We start from the raw sequence: 25,096 nt of genomic DNA, 5'->3' as shown, positions 1-25,096 counted from the left end.
TCAAATCACCCATGTAAGCATTGGCAAGGCAACCGTAAACAAGTTGCTGATTCAAATACATCATCAGCGGAGTCTTGTGATTGGTTCGCTCACTCCATGTGAAATCATCTTTCGTCACACGGACGTAACCCTTTACGTGCTTGTCCCTGATATGTTACTGCTTTCATTCACATCACAGCTGTACTGGTATTTTCTCTGAAATGTTACAAGGTCTTGAGGTGGGAAATTGGCAGTACAGATTCCCCTGAATATCGATCTTGCTCTCATTCACACATGGCCCCATGCAGGAAATGTTCTCAACATTTCAGGGATAGACTGCATGTGTGAAAGGGTCTTTGGTTTAGAGTTGTGAATGAGGTTTAGGCTTTTAGCAGTCTGACAGGCTCAACTGCAATAAGTTTGCCTGACTCTGGGTGAGCAGAAAGTATAGAAAATATACCTGCAATACACAGTATGTGACTCTGACTATCTCCAGAAGTGCTTTGTGGTGATTGGATCTAAATCCACCTTGAGTGCACTGACAGTTGAAGCCGTGTCACACTACACACTTGTGCCCGTTTTTATGATTCAGTCTGCATGTTCTTGTCACTGCAGGTGGAGCTCCTGGAGAGTCTCGAGCATTAACCCCAGTCAACTTTGGATAGTCACTTATCCACTCAGGCAGCTTGATCTCAGCTCTGTAACCCTGACACACCACTCATGCTCTGAAAGCAAGATGTTTTCTCAAACTCAAGCTGAGTTGATAGTTGATCTCATGTCGAGTTGCTGAGAGTTTAGTTTGATAAATGCAGTGACAGTGTCAAGGGTCATTTTGGGAGAACATGTATCTATAATAATTTCAGATTTCACTGTTCATCTTTTATTAGTTCATTCATTAATTGTGAATGTCCAGAATTGTCCAGAAATGGAATCATATTCATAAGTATGTTTTCATTAGTATATAATCACCTGAAAATAAGAATCATGTTTTCGTTACCTTAGAATGAGCCCTTTATATCTACAAAGGGAGTGGGTCCTCTTCCACGGAGCCCACCATTTTGCACCGCCATGTTTCTACAGTAGCCCAGAAAGGACAAACCAAACACTGGCTCTAGAGAGGGCAACCACTAGATGGCACTAAATCCTACACACTCCTTTAAGGCACTAACATACTAGAAACATCTATCTTACAAATGAGCAAAGGAAAGAAAAACACATATGGAGTATGATCTAAACACAACTCAACGTCTTAGTAAAATTTCCTGTATGTAAAGGTGGCTAAGGAGTCCAGTTGTAAGTTTCAGAGTTAAGATAGTATACTCATCTTTTGTCCAAACTTGAAAATTATGTCCGTCTAAAGCACTTTGTGTGTGTGTGTCTGTGTGTCTGTGTCTGTGTGAGCACCTGTAGGTCTGAGAGTGTGTGCAAGCTGTGTTTCCACTCACCTTGTCTGCATAGAAAGCTTTGACCTCGGCAGTAATGGAATCAAAATCCCCACTGATATAGTCTGGAAGAAAACTGGATGCAAGAATAGAAAGAGAGGGTGAGTGACAGAGGGAGAGGGTTAAGATTGCAAGAAAGACAGGGAGACAGAGAATATGAGGCAGAGACAGAAGAGAGGAGGAAAGGGAGGACATTGGGACATGTGTCAACTCTTTGATCTGTGCAGCGAGGGAGAGGAGTGATGGCGCCGGGGGAAGACGAAGAGACATGGAGACTGACAGGGTGATTCTCTGTGGCACTGAGCCTAGCTCTGTTTCTCTCACACACACACACACACACACACACACACACACACACACACACACACACACACACACACACACACGGCTGACTGCTGAGATACATAGATTGATGTGAAAGCACACACACACGAAATGTGCATGGCAGCAAGAAAAAAATCTATGTTTATGCTCTGATAGTTACATACATATAAATAAACTCAAACTCATAAACACAATTGAGTGATAACAGAACTCACGAGCATAGATCACACACAAACACACACACACACACACACACACACACAAACAGAGTATGATGTACCTCAAGTTCCTCAGATATTGACCCGTCCTATTACACTGACAAGATTCTCCATTATAGAGTTGAGTGTTGGTTTGATTACTACAGGTCATAGTGCTATTTGATGTTTTGTGCTCAAGCAATACAATATGCTGTAAGAGTAAAAGGTGAAATTAGATAATAACTCATGCATATTTTAGGAATGAGTTTATTTATGTGGACTACTGATATGCGTTAGAGGACAAAGTAAAAACAACTGAGACTTGTGTGCTGCAGTACACTAAACTTTTTGAATAACATGGTCACAGTCAATCAAACAACACTGACAAGCAAATTCTGATACTATAAGCTAATATCATAAAGGTTACACAAGTCAAATTGTTTCTGGTTTTAACAATACATTCACACAGGATCATACATTACAGGATTGTACATTACAATTTTATGGAGCACACCAGTACCCGAATGGTTACTGCGCATGTTACAAAACCACAATGTCCCTGGTTCAAGTCCAGCGAGGGACCTTTGTTGCATGTCACACCCATCTCTCTTCCCTTGTTTCCTGTTAAACTCTTCACCATTAACTGTCCAATAAAGGTAAAAAATGCCAAAAAAAATATATCTAAAAAAAGTTAATTTTATGTCCTGTGCTTCCAAAACACATTGTGCTTCTTGCTGACAGTTTACATATTCAAAACTCAAAACATGCTTCCATTAATAGGAAGTGAGGAGGGAAATGAAGAGAAAATACAACCTGTGTGCTTTAAAGCAGGAGTGTGGGACTTTTGTCTCCCCCTTCTGGCAGTGAGAGTAATTACAAAAACAATGTCAACACATGCTTACGTAATAGGCTCTGTCTTAGCCTACTCCGTCCACTGTTGTGGCTGTAAAACGGTGGATAAATTGTTGTGAGCATCACACGACCCCCCGCGAAATCACTTGTTTCACTATCAGAATTTGATCCATTTTGTCCGATAAAATTTGGAAAGTCTAGAGGCACAATTAAATTATTTTATCCCCATTCAAGTTAGTGGAGGGCTAAATGGAAGTTAGCCAGCTTGGCTGACGGAGGTCTCTGGGTGTGCATTCAAACAGCCCGAGCGGGAATGTCCTGCCTGACATGAAATTTAAAAACTCTGTATAATGTGAAATACGGAGAAATTTATCTGGCCGGGATAGGCTTAATCAGCATTGCGTAAACTCGTTTGGCAAGGGCTTGAATGTATCTGATGTTTATTTATATGTATGTAACAGTTCCACACTGCAGGTTTAAAAGTAAAAGAAAAATTTAAAAAAAGCAAAACTTTGTATTAAAATTGAATTTTCAGCTATTTTTAAATTATTAAGAGAAAATAAATTCTCAATTTTTTAAGGAAAAGCTTAAAAGTAATAAGCCTCAAGTATATGCATGTATTAATCTTGACAGCTCAGTATTTTGGGGTTAGTATGCATCAAATTAATATATGTTACCTTTGATGTTTACAGGAACATGTGTGCCAGCAGATGGAAATGAACCTGAACTGCTATTGCCAATTTGCCTTAGTAAGACTACTCTGGTATCAAAAATCAAAATGCTATTTATTTGCATAAAAATTAATTTACCCAGCCTTCTTTTCGCAAGGTTTTTGACTATCATAACCCGGATTTGCCTCTCTGAAAACAGGCACAATGATTATAAATTCAAGTAATACAGAGAATTATTAGTTAACTACATAAACCTGTCAGAAAAACAATGTTAATACATGCAATAAAGAGGATTACAGCTGCAAATTACACTGGGCAGGAGGTTTGGGAGTATATGTGCATAGAGGCTTTGCATTCTGAATACACATTTCACAATATATTTCATTCATCCAAAAACAAAGTGTTTTGAGACAACGTGCATTCCCATGGTGTAGGAATTAACAAGGTCTGTTGCAGCTATCAGCCAAAACAGCTAAAATCTACCAACCTATTTATTCCATTTGTATATGTGTGTGTGTGTGTGTGTGTGTGTATGTGTATGTGTGTGTGTGTGTGTGTGTGTGTTTACGTGTAAGGAGTAAGACCACGCAGGGATGCGGTTGCTGCTATCTAGAGGCATTAACAGGTCTGACATTATGATTTCATGGTTGGTTGGGTAGTGTGTTTTGTTTGTGTGCGTGCACGTGTTTGTGTGCTCCACAGCAAGCGGCGAGAGCGATGTTCCGGTCGGTTGAAGAAAGAGATACAGAAGGATTATTCCCTCCCTCCCTCCTCAGCGTTCCCATTTACACCAACAAGATATAGCAAGACAAACAGAACAGCAATTGTATGCTATCTGCTGCTACACGCACACACGCACACACAAACACACGTAAAGACAATTGAGCACAACCCTACCTAAACTGGCCCAAAAAAAATATGGCTTGGGCAAAAACTTTTTTTTTTTTTTTTTTTTTTTGCAACTGAGCCCATGTGCACACATACAGTATGCACAAACTGCACGTATGCATGTACACACAAGCACATGCACTCTTCTCTCTTCTTTTAATACAGGAAGCCACGGGACACATCTCCATTCAGAAATAACCTTCATGTGACAGATGGGACGGGACGTGACACTGGGCCTTATCAGAGCTTTACACACACACACACACACACACACACACACACACACACACACACACACACACACACACACATTCCTTTGTGACCTTTGTGCATGACTCCATCGGCTGATAGTAATTGACCAGGCGAGATTCTAAATTCTGTATTTGTGTCTGCGTGCGTGAGTGTAAATGCTGTTTGTGTGTGTTTGTGTGTCTGACAGTCTTCACTTCCACATTAATATTAACTGACACTTTAATTTGGATGGGAAATAGAGCATTTTACTGCCAGTTTGTCTGAGTACCGGGTGGCGGGGATGGCTGTGTGACCTTTGCCTGTGTTTGTGTGTGCGCGTGTGTCTGTGTGTGTATAAGTGTGTATGTGTTTGTCTATCAGCCTGCCTGTGCGTCTCTCTCTGTGCATCCTCTTTACCTGCTTTTTTTCTCCTCTCCATGTCCCCACCACCCACACCTGTCCTTCCCATGCTGCCTTCTCCTTTACATCCTCCTCTGATCTCGTCTCATTTCCACTCTGCAATGCTCACTTTTCTAAGTAATTAAAGCAACATCCCCCCCATCTAACCACTTCATTAAGAAAAAGAGACATTCTCCTCCATATATTTTCATACCTTCTTCATGTCTGTTTCTGTTACTTAGCAAGACATCACCCTTCCATATGACCACTTAATTACAACAAACTGTTGTTTTGTTTATGTTCTCTCGCTCTTCCATATCTTTCATCATCTGCTAAATCCCCTTCCCCGTCTACTCGTCACTTGAGGAGATACAACTCTGATTACTCCTCTCATCCCTCCCATCTCCCAATCAGAGAAAGAGAGCCAGTGGAGGGGTGGAGGATTTTTTTTGGATCACATCATTAACCACCCATACACATAAACAAGCCAAAGAGACGCACATTGAGCTCTCTGACTCATATGAACATTGACATCGGCTGTACACAGACACACACACACACACACATACAAACTTTGGACACACAGCGAGTGAAATCACTTGTGAGAGTCTGTCCTCATCAAAAAAACAACATAATTGCTTGTTCAAATGATATCTCTTGTGGTCACGCGAATGATGACTATCCACTCACAGATGCAAAAGGCAGGTGTGGGCCAACATGACAATGTTGTAGTGTGAGGTGGTAGATGGTGTCTGATTTGGCAACAGAGGCCACAGTTTGCATCCTGTCTCCTACAAACAGTCAGTGTTGGTACCTTTCACATAAACTTAACCAAGTAGTCTTAGTTTCCTAAAGTTAACCAAATCTTAACATTTCAGAAAACGATATGTATTCTTTTTATATGAGTTAGTTGTTAGTCTGTTGTTGTGATTTGTATTTCTTTGTGGTTTTGATGTACCTGGTTCCATAATAAAGCAATACTGCAAAGATAGGCATGAAAAACGGCCACACAGGTCTGACGGAGATCTTATTATCCCACTGCGACAAAGATTCTAATAAGCAAGACCTCAAGGTACACGAGAGTGAGCTTGTTCGAGTGCTGATGTACATGTGTCTTCAACAAGCTTTTTTCATCTGTATTGAAATAATACATGTGCTGCCATGTATGTGTGTATGTCTGTACCTACATTTGTTGATGTGTGTCAGAAAGTTTCTAATCCCAAAGTTAATCAGCTAAACTCCTGTAGGCTGTGAAGCTAATAACCAGACATAGTCATAATTAGTTTCAAATGAGTCATAAATAGTCAGTCATAATTCCACGCAACACTTACACCCAAAACACACACACAAAATGTTATTATCTCTCAATATTACTCTTAGGGCTAGCTAGGTATAAGAGAGAGAGCGGGAGGGAATGAGAGATAATTGTAATTTTAATTAACCTTAATTGCTACAATTCTACAGCCATGCTAGACTTTCCGAGGCTGTGCACAGGCACAACAGTGTTTTTGAACTAAATGCTAACATGAGCATCCTAACATACTCACAATGATAATGCTAACATGCTGATGTTAAGCAGGTATAATGTTCACCATGTTTAACATGGTATGTAATATAGTATGTTAGCATGCTATCATTTGCTTATGAGCACTAAACACAAAGTACAGCTTATGCAGCTATCTGATTATAAACCAAATTACTGGTTATATTTCACCTGATAATGGCACTACCTGAAAGGTTAAGGTATCACCAAGGATTGTAATTACAAATGATCCTGGAGGGGAGGGGTACGTGGCAATTCATCCAACAGTTGTTGAATCATATCACTAAAAGCCACAAATGTGAGCGTCACAGTGGCGCTAAAGCTAAAGTCAAAGAGAATTTTCAGCCAATTCATACAGTAGATGTGACCTGCTTGTGGTGCTACAGGAAAAGTCAAGGGATCACAAAAGTGAGTGAAATATTTCAGGCTAGAACAAAAGGATGGACTGAAGTGAAAATAGTATAACACATAACGTGGCCCAGTTCCCCACGCTCATCATCTCAACTCAGCATGTCAACTTCCAACATGGAACAATAAACACAGAGGGGCATTTTCAATCAGTCTACAATACACAAACTCAGTGTAGCAGCATAGCAAGTGTAGTGAGAGAATAACTGGAATAGTCTGAATATGAGTTTCTTGTCTAAAGATGATATAATAATGAAAAATACAATAAAATAGCAGCTTATTACTGTAGTTTAAAGATTAAAGTTACTCCTAACTGAACAGACAGTATTGCAGTAACATTACAAACCAAACAAAGAATATACTCACTCATCACAACACAACTCTGTTGTAAAATCAGCCAGTGGAATGGACTTGTGAAGAGTTTGAAATTAAAAAAGAAAAGCAAATTTCAGACTACACAAAAAGCAATTAGGAGGAAGAAACCATAACTTACCAGTCATCAGCGGGTCTATGAGTCTCTCAAACCCCCTGCTCGGTTTAATTCGCAATGTAATCCTCTTAATTGCTGGCCTATGACTCCGTCTTTAGGACACACAATTCTTGATACCCCAGCAATTACACAGTTCCCAAGCTGTGCGAATTTTATTACAGCATATTTGAAGGGAACCTCAAAGGGATCATATAATGATTACAATATATTTCAAACAGATTGAAGGTCTTTTAAAAACATTTGAAACTAATATCAACTAATCAACCTTAGAAATCTTCGCCAGACCCAGCAGTCACCTTATCATGGGGTCCCGACCCCAAGAGACACTGACTTAATTAAAATTTTATAATAATCACACATAGACACAGACCACACTGTTGAGCATTAAGGCTGGGTGTCATTTATAAAATTGCAATACCAGTACCCTTAAAGTGATACCAATACCAATAGAGTACTTCATTCAATACCTTTTTTTTCTACTTGATTTGACAGGCGTGTAGTAAAGCCATACTTTCAAACATTTTGGTGGCATCTCTGAACTACCGACTCTATCAAATACACCGTACTTGACTTCACTACCACAGACTGTATGGGTTGTAGCTGCTGTGGTAGAGGGCTAATCACACATCGCATTAAATCCAAGGACGCTTGTAGTGATTGGCTGCAAGCAAAACCACACAAACAGTAATTTTTTTCTACATCTGAGTACAAAAAGGATCGAATGCAGGTAGTGTTTGACTGGAGAAGTTTCAATAATACTAGGTATTGGGTTATTTTGGTCAATACCTTAAAGGTATCGAGTACCGATACCAAGCACTAGTGAGCATTAATAATAAAAAGTGTGAGATGTGAACAGAATAGAGAAAAGGTAAAATGACAAACAGAGAGTGTGTCAGAGATATCTCTTTGCCACTAAGTCTTATAAAATAAAGCAGTCTGGCTCTTGACAGCTTAATTTACTGAGGCTGACAGCATTATCTTCTACAAACCAAAATGCATACACAATCATATGCTGACACAACCATGCTCTTCCACATAAACACAAGCTTTGTCAAAAACTGGCACATGCACACATCTGCATCTTCCTGTAACTCTACACACGCACACACAGCTGCAAATTTTATAAACTCTGCTTCTGTACAATTACCTCCTCCCACATTTGGCCCTGACCCCACCTACCCCCCCCTTTTTCATCAGTCTCTTAACTTTTTATCTTCTCAGAGGATTTGATTAGATGCACAAATTAGACGAAATGCAATTTTCAATTAGAAACGGAGCAGATACACACAGGGTTAGATTTACAGGGGAGCCGGGGGTTGTCAGCTCCGCACACCTGAGCCCCTACGAAAACAGTTTTAGTGCAGGTATATAATACTATACTATTTAAAAATGATTAGTGCAGGTATACTATACTATTTAAAAATTGTAAGGCAAAGGCTTTATGTTGTTGGTCAGTTGTCTTGTTGTTAAAGCTTAAAATGTTTAAAATATCAGTGTGTTAATTTTGTGAGTGTGAGCTGCTATGTGCATTTCTTTGACTGATGAGAGTTCAGTTGACAGAATGAAAGAAAGTGTCCTAATAATGCACACTATAGGGTAGCTGTCTACAACTGTATGCGAGTAGACCAGTGTCCTTGTAAAGTGAGTTATGAAGAAAAAAAAAGGAGAAACTGAAACCATGATGTATTCTCATTTATCAATAATGTCTGAAAACTGAACACACAGTACTAAATGTGTACACACACAGACTTGACTCACAGTGGCAGATTCAGAATAGATGGAGCCAGTGGCTTAAAAAGGCATATACATTACTGAGAATATATGTATGTATGTCATTAATGAAACTACCGTTTCTTTCCTGGTGTTAACATAGTAAGAAGCAGATTCTGAGTAATGAGATAAGAGGGAAAGACAGCATAAGAGTCAAATCTATACAGAAAAAAAGTGTGAGTGGATGAGCAACACTTAAACAGACAATTCCAGGACTTTGAGCAATGTCATGCAAATATATAATAAGACCACTTGAGATTTTATACCAGGAAAAGAATAATAATAAGTGACCCAGATTTCTAAGAACTGAGTACCTGCTTGAAGAGAGTGACAAAGTGCATATATGTGAGCCATGTACAGTGTATAAAATAATCAATAAATATAATATAATGTAATACAGTATATATAATAATCAAAGAACAGAATAATCTGAATATATTGAAATTTTTAAAAACCATCTGTCTGACAGTGAAGGTGGGAAAATGCATGAGTGTCAACAGAACTGTGCCGGAGTTAGCTCGAAGCTAATTTGCATCCGTAGTCCCCCACAATCAAAACATACAACAGCACAACAACAAACAGTACAAAGCAAAAAAAAAAAACAACACACAGAACACAATATACAAAATACAAAGCTACACACAACAGCACATCACATACACCCACGATGTCAATTACAAATTAATAATGTAAACTTGTCAAATTAAAAGCAAGACTACCTGTACTAATGAGAAGACCATAGATGGAGTGGTCACAGAGCTGATTGGTCTTAAGTTGATTTTTTTAATTTGGCCTTGAATGTATTGATTGAACTACAGTTCTTCATATCACCAGGTAAGGCATTCCACTCAGTTTTGGCTTTCACAGAGAAAGCTGACTGCCCAAATGCAGTGCGACAAAATGGTATGGTACAATCTTGTATAGAGGATATTCTGGAGGATCTAATAGAACTTACTGAGCGAGTGTACACAAAGTCACACAGTGGAGGAGGGGCCAAACCACTTAAAATTTTATACTCTAGGCACAAATTTGAGAATAATCTAAAATTCTCAAAGCTCAGTAAATTGTATTTCTCCAGTACCCTACAGTGATGGAAATGCATTGGCTTTTGTCCAGGGTTTTTAGAGTTTGTTTGTATGAGGACCAGCCTGCCCCCAACATGTGATGCAATAAGACATGGGAAAAAATCATAGCATGCATAAATATCTTGGATGCATCCAAAGAGAGACAGTTTTTAATATGCCTAAAATTTGCTAAGTTGTACTTTATGGTTTTAACCGTATATTGTATATAGTATATTTCCACCACTTAGCAAGTCGCTTCTACATAAGCTGTGAGAGACAGTTTATATGGATACAAATTCCATTGGATCTTGAGTGAAAATACAAAAATGTACTGCTTGTCTTCTAGCACCCCATATAGTGAAGTGGAATAATTGTCACTTGACTCCTCGTGAGAAGCAAAAAGCCTTAGCCTGATGCGCCCCGCCTCTCTTCATCCCTAATGACTACCATTAAGGCTGTTTTGACAGAAAATTACATGGCACCTTTCTTTAAACTGTTGGAGGCAGTCCACCCACTCTGTTCTTGATGCAAAGCAGAAGACACTGGAGACTGACCAGAAACTTTAATATTCTCATTATTTTTCAATGGAAACATACACTCACAGGCAGACTAGTAAGCACACAAATACAAGCTAATGTCACCTCATACATTAAGGCCATCTCTTTTTCAGAAAGGTTTGCCATCATTTACATTTCAAAGAGTACGTTAAATAACCGTGACACTATAAATTTCAATTTTTGGTTCACCCTTCATAATGCCACCTCAGACGTGGTCTCCCTTCGGGCAAATGAAATACCTTGGTTCTCTCAACAAATCTGACATAACTTAATCTTCACCTGCACAACTGCAGTGGAATGTGGTCAACTTTTGCACTTTTGCTGGCTTCCCATTTAAAAAGCCGATGTGTTCCCCTGCAGTGAGGCGGCACAATTTGTCAGCATTACTTGTAGGAGTTTGGGGGGGCTGATCCTTTCATGATGTTGTTTAGGTGTAAACTACAGTTTAGATGTGGGTCCTCTCAGCAGGCGCTGCTCTGCATGTATCTGACAAACAGAAAACCTACTTTTGATATTTTCAACTAAAGTTTGTAACTCTGGGCTGTAAAAATTGTCCTGGTAATGATTTCACTCACACACAATTAAAAGCCCTAAGATGTACAGCCACACACATACAGAGAAACTGAAAAAAAAAAAAAACACACACAGAAACGCATACATACACAACTCTGCTCAGCTATCTACAGTATTACATCTTTATCTTGGTTTCAAAATGATATTTATTAAGCAATCTGTCTTTTTACCTCATCTTTTTTGTGTTTGTTTTTCTTCCTGTGCATCCCCCTCTATCTGATTATGTGGGATACATGGGAATGGTGCTGTTGCCAGTACTGTTAAGATCTCATAAAACTTGGCTTTGATTGATTGCTTGCATCTCCCTCTCCCTTCCTCCCTTCCTCTCCCTCTCTGTAGCCCATTAGTTATGGTAATGTTGGGTTAAATACATCTTAACTTGCTGGTGATTGATTTACAAATCCCCACCCGTAAACATCCCCTCCCTTCTCTCCTCCTCCTCTTCCTCTCTTCACCTTCCCACCATCTTTCTGTAATGTATAACTTTTTGGGACAGATGCTGTTTGGGTTGGAAGCGGCTGGGTAATAAGGGAGGTCTGGCTGTCAGCTCCACTGTGTAGGCTGCTGACAAAGCTTGGACTGGAGGGTCAGAAGATGAATCTGCTCTGTCATACAAACAGAGAAGTATGAGCGATGCCTCTGCAAGCATGCCTAACATCCTCGAACTCATATTCTGAGACAGAGATACATGGCTTTACTTATTTTGAAAATACAGTGACAATACAAATATGTGTACAAGATTGCAAACAAACAAAACACATACAAATTTGTCCAATTGTGCTGGTGGAACTTTACAGTGACTCATTCATTCCCTCATCTCTAACAAAACTGTAACCGTCACTGAACTCAAACCTAATTCTAATCTTAACTGTGCAGCCCCATGTGTTTCAACATGGTGACCCAGCCATCATGTTGAAAACGGTCGCAGGAGGACACGGAGGGACTCACATGCACTTATGTGAACACTCACAAGCACTAACGTGCACGTGCAGCCGGACCAGTTATCGAAACAAAGACCAGAGAGGCTCGGATTACAACACATACAGAGGGAGTGTGACTTAATTCTCTGCTCAGGACGCCATTACTCCACTATATCTTTACATAGCAAACAGTTGTTTGTGCTGACATCTACTGGGGCTGAATGCCGTATATTGCACCTTTAAGCATTTACACTATTGTGTCAATCTGAGGTAAATTCCTCAGCAGAGTCATCACTGCAGTGATCTCTTTCAGATTAAGTTCTTGACTGGCTGAGACAGACTATCCTCCAAACAATTTATACCAAACTTTTGTGATCATCATTTTATAATTCCCACTGTGGTCAAACATTAATTTTTTGTCAGCAATTTTAATAAATTTATAGTTACAATTAAATCCTGGCCAAAACTAGCTTTTTGAGGCAGATTTTTGACACTGTACTGTTTCTAAACAGTATGTTTCTGTTTCTTCTGAAATGCAATTTCTTGTTATGTATCAGCTGACATATACAGTGCCAGTCAAAAGTTTGGACACACTTTCCCATTGCCTTGAATGAGAAAGTGTGTCCAAACTTTTAACTGGTATTTTACACCAATACAGATATATCTGCATTGAGCTAATACAAAGTTATCCTCATTGTGCTACCTGGGAAAGGGCAACAAAGCAGCCATCCTTAACTTTCTACTTTTGTTTTCTGCTTAATTTTTATCAACCTTCTGTGGTTGAGAGTTCTGGAAAATAATTGTAAGTGGACCTTCAATCAAGATTTTTATCAAACTTAACTTTCACACTCTTAAAAGTCAATCCAGCATCTCATGCTGCTTTTGTGTCATTGATTTAGATTACTATCATCGGTCTGCACTGCAATTTCAACTAATCAGATAAAGTGTACCCCAATATATAATGTTCTGAAGTGGTAACAGTAAATTGTTTTGACTTTATCAGTTGGACACAACAAACCCAGCACAGTATGTAGGGTGAATAAAACCTCAGTAAATGTACCATACAGAATCATACAATGATATATCATTTATGGAACATTATGGAATTCATTCAAACTTAAGACCTAATCTCAAGGACTAAAATAAACTTGCCCAACGACGCAGTGTGAATGAGCCCAAATGATGTCACTTTGAAAAATGTCCTCACCTCAGACGTCTCCAACTCAAAATGGTTGTTAAAAATATAGAAGTCCAAGAACATACACACATCACATTCACAACCTGACAAAAATACACACTCATGTTCACACTCGGGGTGTTAATGTGAAAGCCTCAACACTTCAGGGACCCAGTGAACCCCAAATCCATCTCTGTCCTGACAGCAGTCCTCCATTAGCCACACACAAACATAACACACACAAAAATATGGTTGCTGAATGTGCCCTCAACAGCAGTGGTGTCATCATGGTTTTTCATTTTTTTGTAAGAAACACACACAATGCTAAAAAATAAACAAGGTGCATTTTTTTTACCTGGGAACAAACTCACACACATCCAAACACAGGGTTGCTGAATGCATAATCAGAAAAAAACACAATGCCATTAAATAAATAGTACACACGTTCTCCATATACTCTCTTTGTATGCATATACGATGCCATCCACACAGACTTCATAGAGGTTAAAACACAAATTAACAAATACAAATGTGCAAGATAGACTCACCTGTCTCTATCACCAGCAGTGATGTTATAAAGGTGATTGGCAGCTCCATCAGCACATGCCCTCAAGAGAGCTGCAAAGAGACAGAGATGAAGAGAGATGGACATGAGAAAGACAGAAAGACAGAGCAATTACTTTTGAATTTAAGTGAATGGGACCCCCCTTCTTTCACTATATGACCTATTTGCTGTTATATACAACCCAGTTCAAACTGGTTTTAATGATGTGTAGTGTCACCATATGCCAGTTGTTTATGCAAAGGTATATTTAGGTCAGGTGTGTCCACTTCGCTTCAGGATATGTCAATTGTTGAGTCAGTTTGTATGTTCCTATCTATATGCACCACCTGAGTCTGGTCCAACTTGTGGCATAAATGTTTATTTTTCTCGACACACTTCACTAACATGATTTTCCCCAAAAACCCATCACATTCAGAAAGCCTCACTGTAGACATGAAACACCACTTATGATTAGTTCCACAGGAGTAGGACACAAACAAGAATGCCACATGCTAATAATACTAAGCACTGGATATGACATACTTTGTGAAGCAAGGAATTAGGCAATGTGACCTGCCATTTATGAGTGCAAGTTATAACAAGGATTTTTCAAAGAACTTGCTGTCAGATAAGGTCTCATATCCGGAGATGTGCTGCTTGTAGGAGCCATTTCACACTTCCTTCCAGTGTTAATCCTGATAAATATACTGCGTGCTTTATCTTGTGGTACTGTTTCACTTCAAAAGGTGTCTTCTTTATCTTGCTGGCTTGATTCTTTAAGGCAAACAAGGTTCTTCACTGACTTATTTTATGAGGCACTTTGGCATTGTTTAGATGAGCTGTATACAGTAATAAAAGGTAATGTTATTACATGCTGATACACAAAGATGAATGTTCAAGGGCAGATTCTATTATGCTGCAGCTTTATATATCAGACGTTAAGAGTGCATAAGAACAAATTTATCGAAAAAGGAACATTAACAATGTGTGATTTAAACAAAGCACTAGTTTGGACTATACCAAAACCAAGGTTTTTCTTTAATAACTTTATTTATTTCTATTCCTGCAAAAATGAATACACTTTGAAAAAGGTCTAAAATCGTTAGAAAGAAACCACCTCTGCAACAGAAAACATAAAAAGTAACCCATTACACAGACACAATTATAAAATTTATTTGACCTCAAAAAGCAAAGTGAGTAAAAGAGCACTTACCTTTTCTGATTTTAAAAACAGACAAAAAAAAATGGTATGCAAGTTCTCCTAAATCAGATGCAAACTATTTGCAAATGTATGCTCTTTCATGGCCTCTATTCTATTCAAATTGAACAGGCAGCCTATTTTTTTAAGAGCCCCTTTCTGTTTGGGGCTGTTATGGTGCACACAGGGGAGAGACTTCAAACAATCAGCGGTGGTTTTCTACTTGCACCTAGTTTAAAAGGAACTAGAGACTGCACCAAAGAGACGGGCAACACTGGTACACGAGTTTTCTGCCTCATCGGATTTCTTTCTCCGACTGTGTCCAATCCCCAAACCCATTCCCATGTCTACACATATTTGTGTGGATGCCATGCCAAAAAGTAATACAGCAGGATATACTGTAGTGAAAAATAAGCTGAAATCACAACTGCTTATAACTTACACATGTGGACTGGGTTATTGCATGTCGACGCTCATACAAGTCCTGGCAAGCGATGTGGGAAAGTGTACTTCAAGTCAAAAGTGTGTTTTCACCATGAAATGAAAATAATGAATAAAATGCTTCTGCTGTACAGGATAGGACCCTGGGTTGATTTTAGAGCTGCAAAGATTAGTCAATTAATCAACAGAAGATCAACAGAAAATGAATCGCAACTATTTTGATGATCAATTAATAATTTAAGTCCGTATTCAAGCAAAAATGGTGGTTTGATGTTTTCAACTTTTTAAATGAGATAATATCCTGCTTATTCTTTTCTTAACACTGTAGTGCATTAAATATCTTTGGGTCTGTTTGTGGGACAAAACAAGACATTTGATAACATCACCTTTGCTGGTTTTTTACAGTTTTCTGATATTTTATAGACAAAACGATTAATCGAAAAAATAATCAGTAGATTAACTAATAATTAAAATAATTGTTAGTTGCAGCCCTAGTGGCCTTTAGAATGCACAAATACACAATAATACAGTATCTGCAAATATTAACATTTAGCTTAATCAACGCAACAAATAGAAAAAGATCATGAACCTAACCAAATTGGTGCTTACTGCATGGATCCCACCTTGTATTTGAAGGTGTTTAATTATAAATGAAACAACACTGATAACATGTACCCTTGCGACTTCCAACCTCACACTTCAGAATAAAAGAAACATTTAGTCTTTCTATTTGTTAATGGATTTGCGCACCACATAGATATGAATTAAATATCAAAGTTTGGACTTCTGTTCTCCAGGGAAGGAACTGTAACAACAATGTAGATGCACAACATCTAACACATTATTACCACTGAGACCTCCAAAATATGTTTAGCATGCAGCAGTACAAAGCAGTGAGTCACATCTACATACTGTAAATTCACATGCACACACAGTCTCCCGCATTCACTAAATTAAGACTCTATTTCTCGATTCCTCACCTTGAGCGCTTAAAAAGTGAGATAATACAGATGCGTTTGCACTGATGTAAATGAGACACTTACACTCAAGGTAGTGCTTTTATTTATAACCCCCACCACCTGCTGTCAATGTTTCACGTTAAGAAATGCTTGGAATGTAAATAACTCATTATCTCTGACAGAGTGCAAAGGCTGAGAAACTTTTCAAATGACAACTTGAAAAACAGAGAAACTCTTCTTTTAAACTGGTGGTGACAGACTGTAAAGCTATCAGTCATAATATGTGTATCAGTATGTGCGTAAACACCATCACACACACACACACACACACACACTGAATAATTTTCAGACTTACAGTTCTAGAACAGTTACTTCTGTCAATCATTTGTTCAGCTCTGTTTGCAGGCATGCCATATTAATACACATACAAACACACGCAGAGAGAGCTACAGTAAATCTCAATGGCTTAATGTGATTCTACAAAGTGTATCTTTCAAGTACCAACATAGTAACAATCTTTTAAAATGATCTACTTGCATTTTTATCATTTAATTTACCATTATATGCATGACCATTTGCCTTATATCCATCCTGTAATCTTGGGGTGAATTTACATTACAGAGTTTAAAAAAAAAAGGATTGTGGGAAGCTTCTCTTTGTTTTGGTTTAGTCCTGATCTCATATATATCACTGAGTCGTGATGTTCAATATTCTGTTTAGGTAACAATTTGATTGGATAGTCGTCATTTAAATCTCTTTGAAAATAATTTTAAACTGCCCATTTTTTAATTATATTTAGACTAGTGGAACCAGTTATATAATGATGGTGGTTGGACAACTGAGTGGGCCATGGCATTCAGCTGAAATCGCCTATCAAACCAGTTGAACCAGCCACTGTAGTTTAGCCTGAGCAGATGCAATGCAGATATAAAGTCTGGGTTAAGTTTTCTGATATAACTTTGGGATGATGGCTCGACCACTGAGCAAGACGTGGCATTAAGATGAGATACAGCCTGTCAAGCCAGCGGTCAGCCACGGCAGTTTACCCTAAGCAAATACAATGTAGATACAGTATAAGGCTAGGTTAAGCTGCCAAGTTTGTGCTCTTTGCTTGAGTGAGAGTAGGATTGAAAGGCAGCTTAAAGGTAAATTGGGTCAGGGATAGAGAATTGTGTCGCCTGTCATGGGGCCAAGTAGATTTATGACAGCACAGCCTGATACCCACTACGGGGCCTCTTGATAGGTCAAAACATCATTTAACATGAATACTGCCCTTCAATAGGAATGCTCACCCAACTTTTGGGGCATTTTACTGTTTTGATAGACATACAAACAAAAAAGGGGACCTACTCATAAAAACATTGCTCCATAGCGCTATTTTTCCTGCTTTGTATTTATTGGGAAGTGTTTTTAGTTTAATGTTTCGTAGCTTTAATGGTCCTGGTCTTGTTTGCGCCTCTGTCGTCATTTTAAGGTTGACGCTCGTGACAAACTTTCCTATGACTCTGAAAATGCACTTGAAACAGGTCAGGCTTATTCAAAACACTATCTTCATTATAAGAAAAAACTTTCACAAATGCCTGTGGGAGGGTGTTTGTCTTTTCTTTCAAGATCCAATTTGTCTTCATCACAGTAAACGGCAAAAAGTGGTTACGCTGAACTTGAGAAAGATTATCTCTCCATCTGCACTCCATCCACAGGCGGTGAAGATACAATTACTGTCAATCTCCCACTAAAAACAATGAACTGACGGTTTTGAAGTACGCCACAATTGTGAACGCAACAGTCTAACCAACTCCTTCATCTTCTCCTTCTCCTCGGAGCGCTTGGGTTTAACAAACAAGCTCAAACAGAAAACCAGAGACACACATATAGATGCCTTGTGAATCCTGACGGCGATATGATGTGAGCTGTGTGGAGACAGCAGTCAGAGGAGATGACCTTGTAAATAAACTAGGCATCATAATCCCTCCCTGCAGGCTTCAGTGCCAACTCCTCCTGTCACTCACACTGCTGTATGATAAATAAATATGGTGGGCAGGAGATAATGCACTTCCACGCACAGTACCGTCGTTTCAGTGCTTTTTAATCATCTATGTCGCTGAAGAAAAGGTGCATGCACACGTTCATGCAGAAACGCGCGCACATACACGGCCGTGTGGGTTATTCTATAGCAGGCCCGTATTGATGAGGTTAGTGGGGAGGATTAATACCTGTCAGGTTGGGGCTTTAGCGCAGTACAGGAGAGGGCAAACGGTCACAGAGAGCAGTGAAAAGATTATTATCCTTATTATGATGCCTTGACGCCCTCCCTTCATCTATCAGTACCAACCCCCCCCCCCCTCTCCTCCATCTGTCATCCTGTCTGCAGATCCACCCTGCTCTCCACACCTTGGCTCGAATTTGATTGATTTCCCGCACAAACAGCTTATTTTCTTTCTCTCTAGCTCCACACTGTTGTTCTTTATTCTCCCTCACTCTATCCTTCCCTTTGTTATTCTAGGTGGCACAATTTCACCAGCTTTTCTGCTCATTCTCTTTTCCCCTAGCATTGACAATCTCTCAGGAATTTCTTTTTGCTTTCTTTAGATCTCTATCTATCTATCAATCCTCGCTAACAGCTTCTCCCTTCGAATTCTCCCCACATCTATTTACTCTCTCCAACACATTTGCTTAAAGGCAGGAGTGTATTAAGTGTGTTTATGTGAACACCAGACCGGTCTTGATTGCAAGGCTGATACTCCACTGGCTGATGGGGCTGTGTTCACAAACTTCAACTTCAGCAAGCTGCTCCACATCAACAAATGATGAAATGAGACACTTGTTGTAAACACAGGCCCTTTTTTTGTCTTGTCGAGAGAGTCACCTTCACTGATTGCTTTATTGATTTGCTTGTTTGTGTGGTTACACAGTGAGTGAGTGAAGGATCTGTAAGTAAGTAAATGAGTGTTACTGATTGACTAAGTGAACGAGTGAGTGGGTGACTAACTAGATGAACAAGTGGGTGACTATTGGACTAGATGAGTGAGAGGGTGCTTGAGTGACATAAGCAGCTTGTTCCCACTTCACAAAATCACACTGTGCACCTGTAAATGAGTTTCCCTTTGATCAGCGATGCGCTCTTCCACCCTCCATCGCTCCTTCGCTCCCTGCTGCTCTACCTTTCCCAGAGGTGATGAGGGGGCCCAGGGGCTTCACATCAGAGGACCTGAGAGTGCTGTGTGTGTGTCTGTAAGGGTGGAGACCTGGCTAGGATTCCTCCAGGTGAATAACCATCTGGAGAGTGACACACATTGAGACGCGCTCATGCGCACGCTGACATCTGCTTATCCAATAAACAATATTAAAAATACATGGCATATCAAGTGAGGAATGATAAACTTGCTACAGGAGCGTTCACCATCAAACTGTGAGAGATCTGCCATTCCTGCACCATCATCATCCTGTCAAAACTTCTTCAAGTCCCATATGCACTGCTGCCAAGAGCAAGACTGATCAAGAAAGCTTCCCAATTTCTGACATCCACACTGCAGCATTGCTTGTGGCACTTCAGAAACCACCCAAATTCTCTCTGAAACTTTATTTGAAAAGTAGCCTTATCTAAGCAGGAGCAAATGCCCAAATCTCCCACATCACTCTATCAAGCTGCATCATTCATGTCAAAGTACATCTGATATGTCCATCTATCTCGCAGTGGTCCCCAAACGGTGCAGTTGGTTGGTTTGATGATTTGATGCAATGCTTGCCTTGTAATACTTTTCCCTGTATTAACAGCAAATGTTGTATGTGAAAGCGAAAAAATGGGTGCACACAACCAGCTGAAATAGATGCAATATCGCAATAAATTCAGGGGATATTTATTTCCACCATCAGTTAAATTGCTTGTCTGGTCACGGTTTGGATTTTTAAATAAGGATATTATGCTAAAAATGGCAATCTGTAAACTCTGTTTAGGGTCAGTTACAATCAACCAGGCGTAAAGAATTTATTACCAGTCTAATATCTTCCCATGCTGCTAGTGAAGAGAAAATCTCAGCTGCATATTGAAAAACCGTCTTCAATTTAGATATTGTTTGCCCTGCGAAATTACAAATGGGTGTTCAAATGTATTTCAAATCGTACAACAATTGCTAATTTGTGATGTGTGGCATTGTTGTGCAGGTCTAGAGGGAACTTGCCTTTCCCTTTACCTTGGTTTTACAGCATAAGACACTGATGAGATTTAGTATCAATTAAGTCATTACCTGTGCATGTAACAGGTATTAAACATTCATTTTCATGACTGTTTTGTATGTTTTTCTTTCTTTAAATTACATATTTTTTATTCTTCTCCCTTGACAGACGACCCAAAGAATCTTTATCTTGAGGTGGCAGACAACCTATAGTGTGAAATCAGATGGGGAAATTGCTTTCTCCGTTGTCATTAAACATTTTCCAGAGGACCTTGAGTGTAAATGCAAAAATCTAGAGAGCAGCGTCTATCTAAATGTGTGACTGCAATACGATGGAAAAGAGCTCAGGTGCCTCTTGGGTTTTTGCTAAGTTGATAAGAATATCAAAGCTGTGTTCATTAAAATTCAATCTGTTTTGGTTTTAATCACAATTTTCCCTTCAAAGTTAATTTGTTTACTAACCTTCTTCCATGATTGCATAAGTGTGTCCATTACATTTTAATAAATTAGTGTGCCAACAGTTTTTGTGTGTGTGTGTGTGTGTGTGTGTGTTGCTGTTGAGAGCCAGTGATCCAGGCCACTTCTTACCATTCTGTCCTTGATAAAAACAACTGCATGCTTAACAAACGCAGCACAGATTGGTTCAAGTTATTCTTCTTCTGTTAGACTCTGCATGTTTCTGATCCATTCACCGGATTTAAAAGAAAAACTACGTTATAGGATACAGGTTGAGATGACACTGTCTGGTTTAGAGGCTCAAAGTCAGATTTGCATATTAAATACATCACAGGCATGTGATAGCACCACTTCTATGCATCAACACATCTTACAAGCGACACCTCAGGGAGCCTGGAGCTCTACTTCCCTTCAAACCTTATTTTTCCTCTTTTAACAATGAGCCTTTTCTGAATGTTTTTTTGAGTTTTCTTGTTTGTTTTTTACTCTAATAAATGGCCTTGGAGTACTCATGAAGCAGAGGCAAATCAAATCTTTATATTCTCTAATGAAGCTTTACCAACAACAAAATAATGGTTGGATGTAGGGGACTCCCTAGGTTCATAAATTGCCTGCAGGGTTCTAACCAGCAGGATGCTGATTTGAAAGTGACTGAGCACAGTTCTTCCCATCTTCGACAATAATCATCGAAACGCCCTTGGACATGACTCTAAAAGTGGTACAGTGGAGCCATCCGGTGAGCTTGTACTGTGTTGAACTTTAGGTCTGATTATGAATGCACAGCCTCTCTCCTGCTTGTGCTTTTCTGCACTTGGTCACAGAAAAATTTCCATGATTAAGCAAGGACTGTGCAACAATGAAAAAATCTTTAGGTTGAGACTCAAATGTGCTTGCAGTGCAGGACTGTACTTTTTTTTTTTTTTTTTTAATCTTTCCATACCCTGGACTTTCCAGACCACTTTCCCTCATTGATGAAAGACTGCGAGAGGCCTCACAGATGTGGGCAACGTCTCAGTTGTCACATCTGTCAGTGCTGAGGGTGAATTTGTTATGACTTTCCGTCACTGCCTGTGTACATAATATTTACCAACCAACTGTCTATCATGAATTTAATGGATGCGTATAGATCACCATCATTACTACCTGAAGACCTTAAAATTACCCTCACTAGCAAAGAATGCCTTTTTTAAAAACAGGACATTAAACTTCAATACCCACAATATGAAAATAATGAATGAAATGCACAAAATTGGTTTCATATGAAAAGTGAAATGATCCTGGATATTGAACAAGGCTTTTTCTTTTTTTTCTGATTTTTTTAAGTATTATTTTGCAATTCTCTGTGGCATCTGTTCTTCACAGATGTTTATTTGTTGATGTCTATGCCAAACATTCAACAGAAATTCCAGATTCAGAAATCATTATTCCATTAAACCACAATGCAAAAAAGTCAGTGTCTCAGGGCTACAAAATCATGCTGCATATTCAGACTGTGAATGCAATTGATTGTATAAAATTATCTTTGTTTTCAATATAATCAGGTCATGCAGCCACAGGAGTAATAAAAAAGTTACCCATGCAGAAAGGGAAATTATTTTCCATAAAAAAAAAGGAAAAAAAGATGTCATCTTTAACTTCATTAAAACACATCTCACAGGAAATGTGGGCAGAGGGCAGGGAGGGGGCATTTTCAATGACATGGCAGCAATTAAGATTTTGCACAGCGGAAGCTACAAAGGCTAGAGAGCACGGTTAGACAAAAACAACAGGGGGATACATGCTCAGCGTAAAGCGATGCAGATGGGATCTAAATGATATGAAGGGGCTTGTTTGGTCTGTGTTGGTTATAGGTGAGATATCTACCTTTACTCCAGAGAATGTGCAGGTAGTCCTTATCCAGAGGCTGGTTCAGAATGATCAAACAGATCCTCTGTGTGCCTGCAGAGGAGGAAAGAGGGAAAAAAGGAAATTCTATGAATCATAAAAAATCAGACAGAGACACAGACAGATGATGGAGCACCATGGCCAAAGAACAAAAACAGAACACATCGCCATTTGCATGTTCAAAAAAGACTTAAATACAGATTGGAGGTTGTTTGTTTGTGATACTGAATGTGCTAAATAAAGAGCAAAAAGCCGTGTTAATGAGGTTATTATCATGCTCCACACAGAGACAAAGATTCAAGACTCCTTTATTGTTACATCCCATTATACAATATAAGAGAGTCAAATTCTTGGGTTTCTGCTCCTCAAAATTGCAGCAACAATACCAATAAAAGAATAGCAATAGCAGTAAAATAGTACTAAAAATACAATACAATAATAATTTTAATAATATGAATAATGTATAGTGTGTTTAAAGTGTTGTGTGTTTGTGTGTGTGGGTCCTGCCTTAATAAATGTGCATATGTGTATGAAGTTGTTTGCATGTTTGTGTGCGTTTGTATATGCACAGCTACACCTGTGTGTGTGTGTGTGTGTGTCACAGACAGACAGGCAACAGGCCGTTAGTGTCCATTATTCATAAGCCTGGTTGCTTTGTGGAAAAAACTGTCCCGGAGTCTGCTGGTCCGGGCCTTGAGGCTGCGGTAGCGCTTGCCAGACGGCAGCAGCTGAAACAGTCCGTGGTTGGGGTGGCTAGGGTCTTTAATGATCCTACAGGCTTTACTGATACATTGTGCATTGTGTATATCCTGGATGGAGGGAAGCTTGCATCCGCTGATGATCTGGGCTGTCCTCCCTCTGGAGCGCTGGGGCAGTTAAGGGCAGTGCAGTTCCCATACCAGGCAGTGATGCACCCCACCACGATGTTCCCATTTTTGCCTCTGTAGAAGACCTGTAGGATCTTGGGCCACACATCTTGTGCCAGGTGAGGTCCCTGTGAACCCTGAGGAGCTTGAAAATGCTGACTCTCTATATAACAGACCTGTTGATGGCGATGGGGTCAGCCTCTCTCCTTTAGTTCACAATTAGTTCCTTGGTCTTATCGACACTGATTGAGTGATTGGTCTCCTGGCACCACTGTTTCAGGTTATTGACCTCTCTCCTGTAGACCGTCTCTTCATTGTCAGTAACCAGGCTTATCACTGCTGTGTCATCGGCGAACTTAATTACCAAGTTTGAGCTGTGTGTGGCCATGCAGTCATGAGTGTACAGGGAATAGAGGAGGGGGCTCAGGACACAGCCCTGGGGGCTATTGTACTATGGGTCAAAGGGGCAGAGGCGTTGGAGCCCGTCCTCACCACCTGGCGTCAACCCGACAGGAAGTCCAGGATCCACCTGCACAGGCTAGGGTGGAGTCCTAGGTCCCTGAGCTTGGTGTTGAGTCTGGTGGGGACTATGGTGTTGAATGTTGAACTATAGTCTACATCAGCGTCTTCATGTAAGAATTCCTCTTCTCCAGGTGGGTGAGGGTGGTGTAGAGTGTTTTGGCTATGTCGTCATGTGTGGATCTGTTTTGTTGGTAAGCAAATTGGTGAGGATCCAGGATGGGTGGTAACATGCTACAGATTAGGTCCTTAACAGGCTTCTCAAAGCATTTGCTCACCATGGGAGTGAGGGCAACAGGACTCCAATCATTTAAGCATGTTACCTTGTTTTTTTCCAGCATTGGAACAATGGTGGATGACAGGAGGGGACCGCTTTGTGGATTTTGACACGCTAGAATGACTTGCACGTTGGCCTCAGTGACGACCAGAGCGTTGGTCATGTTGGCGGTGATGGTGTTGCTGATTGTTCCATACAGTTCCTTGAGTTTCCAGTCCATGTTGGCTGGTGGCAGGATGTACGTAGCTGTCGCAACAATAGCCGTGAACTCCCTAGGCAGCCAGAATGGCCGACA

General features: G+C 39.7%; 1 protein-coding gene across 3 annotated transcripts in view; it reads right to left on the bottom strand.

Annotated features, from left to right (window-relative positions):
• tpk1 (thiamin pyrophosphokinase 1) overlaps positions 1-25,096 on the bottom strand; it is a 71,041-nt gene that overhangs the window by 38,414 nt on the left and 7,531 nt on the right. For all 3 annotated transcript variants that reach the window (XM_067577701.1, XM_067577702.1, XM_067577703.1), the window contains exons 3-5: positions 23,119-23,193; positions 14,034-14,103; positions 1,425-1,497 (exon numbers count right to left, since the gene is read on the bottom strand). In XM_067577701.1, the coding sequence (XP_067433802.1) occupies positions 1,425-1,497; positions 14,034-14,103; positions 23,119-23,193 (218 nt within the window). The remainder of the gene's footprint in view (positions 1-1,424; positions 1,498-14,033; positions 14,104-23,118; positions 23,194-25,096) is intronic.

This window comes from Thunnus thynnus, chromosome 21 (genome assembly GCF_963924715.1).
Source record: "Thunnus thynnus chromosome 21, fThuThy2.1, whole genome shotgun sequence".
NCBI lineage: Eukaryota > Metazoa > Chordata > Actinopteri > Scombriformes > Scombridae > Thunnus > Thunnus thynnus.
The sequence above is the reverse complement of the archived record's forward strand: the minus strand, read 5'-3'. Positions and strand labels throughout refer to the sequence as shown.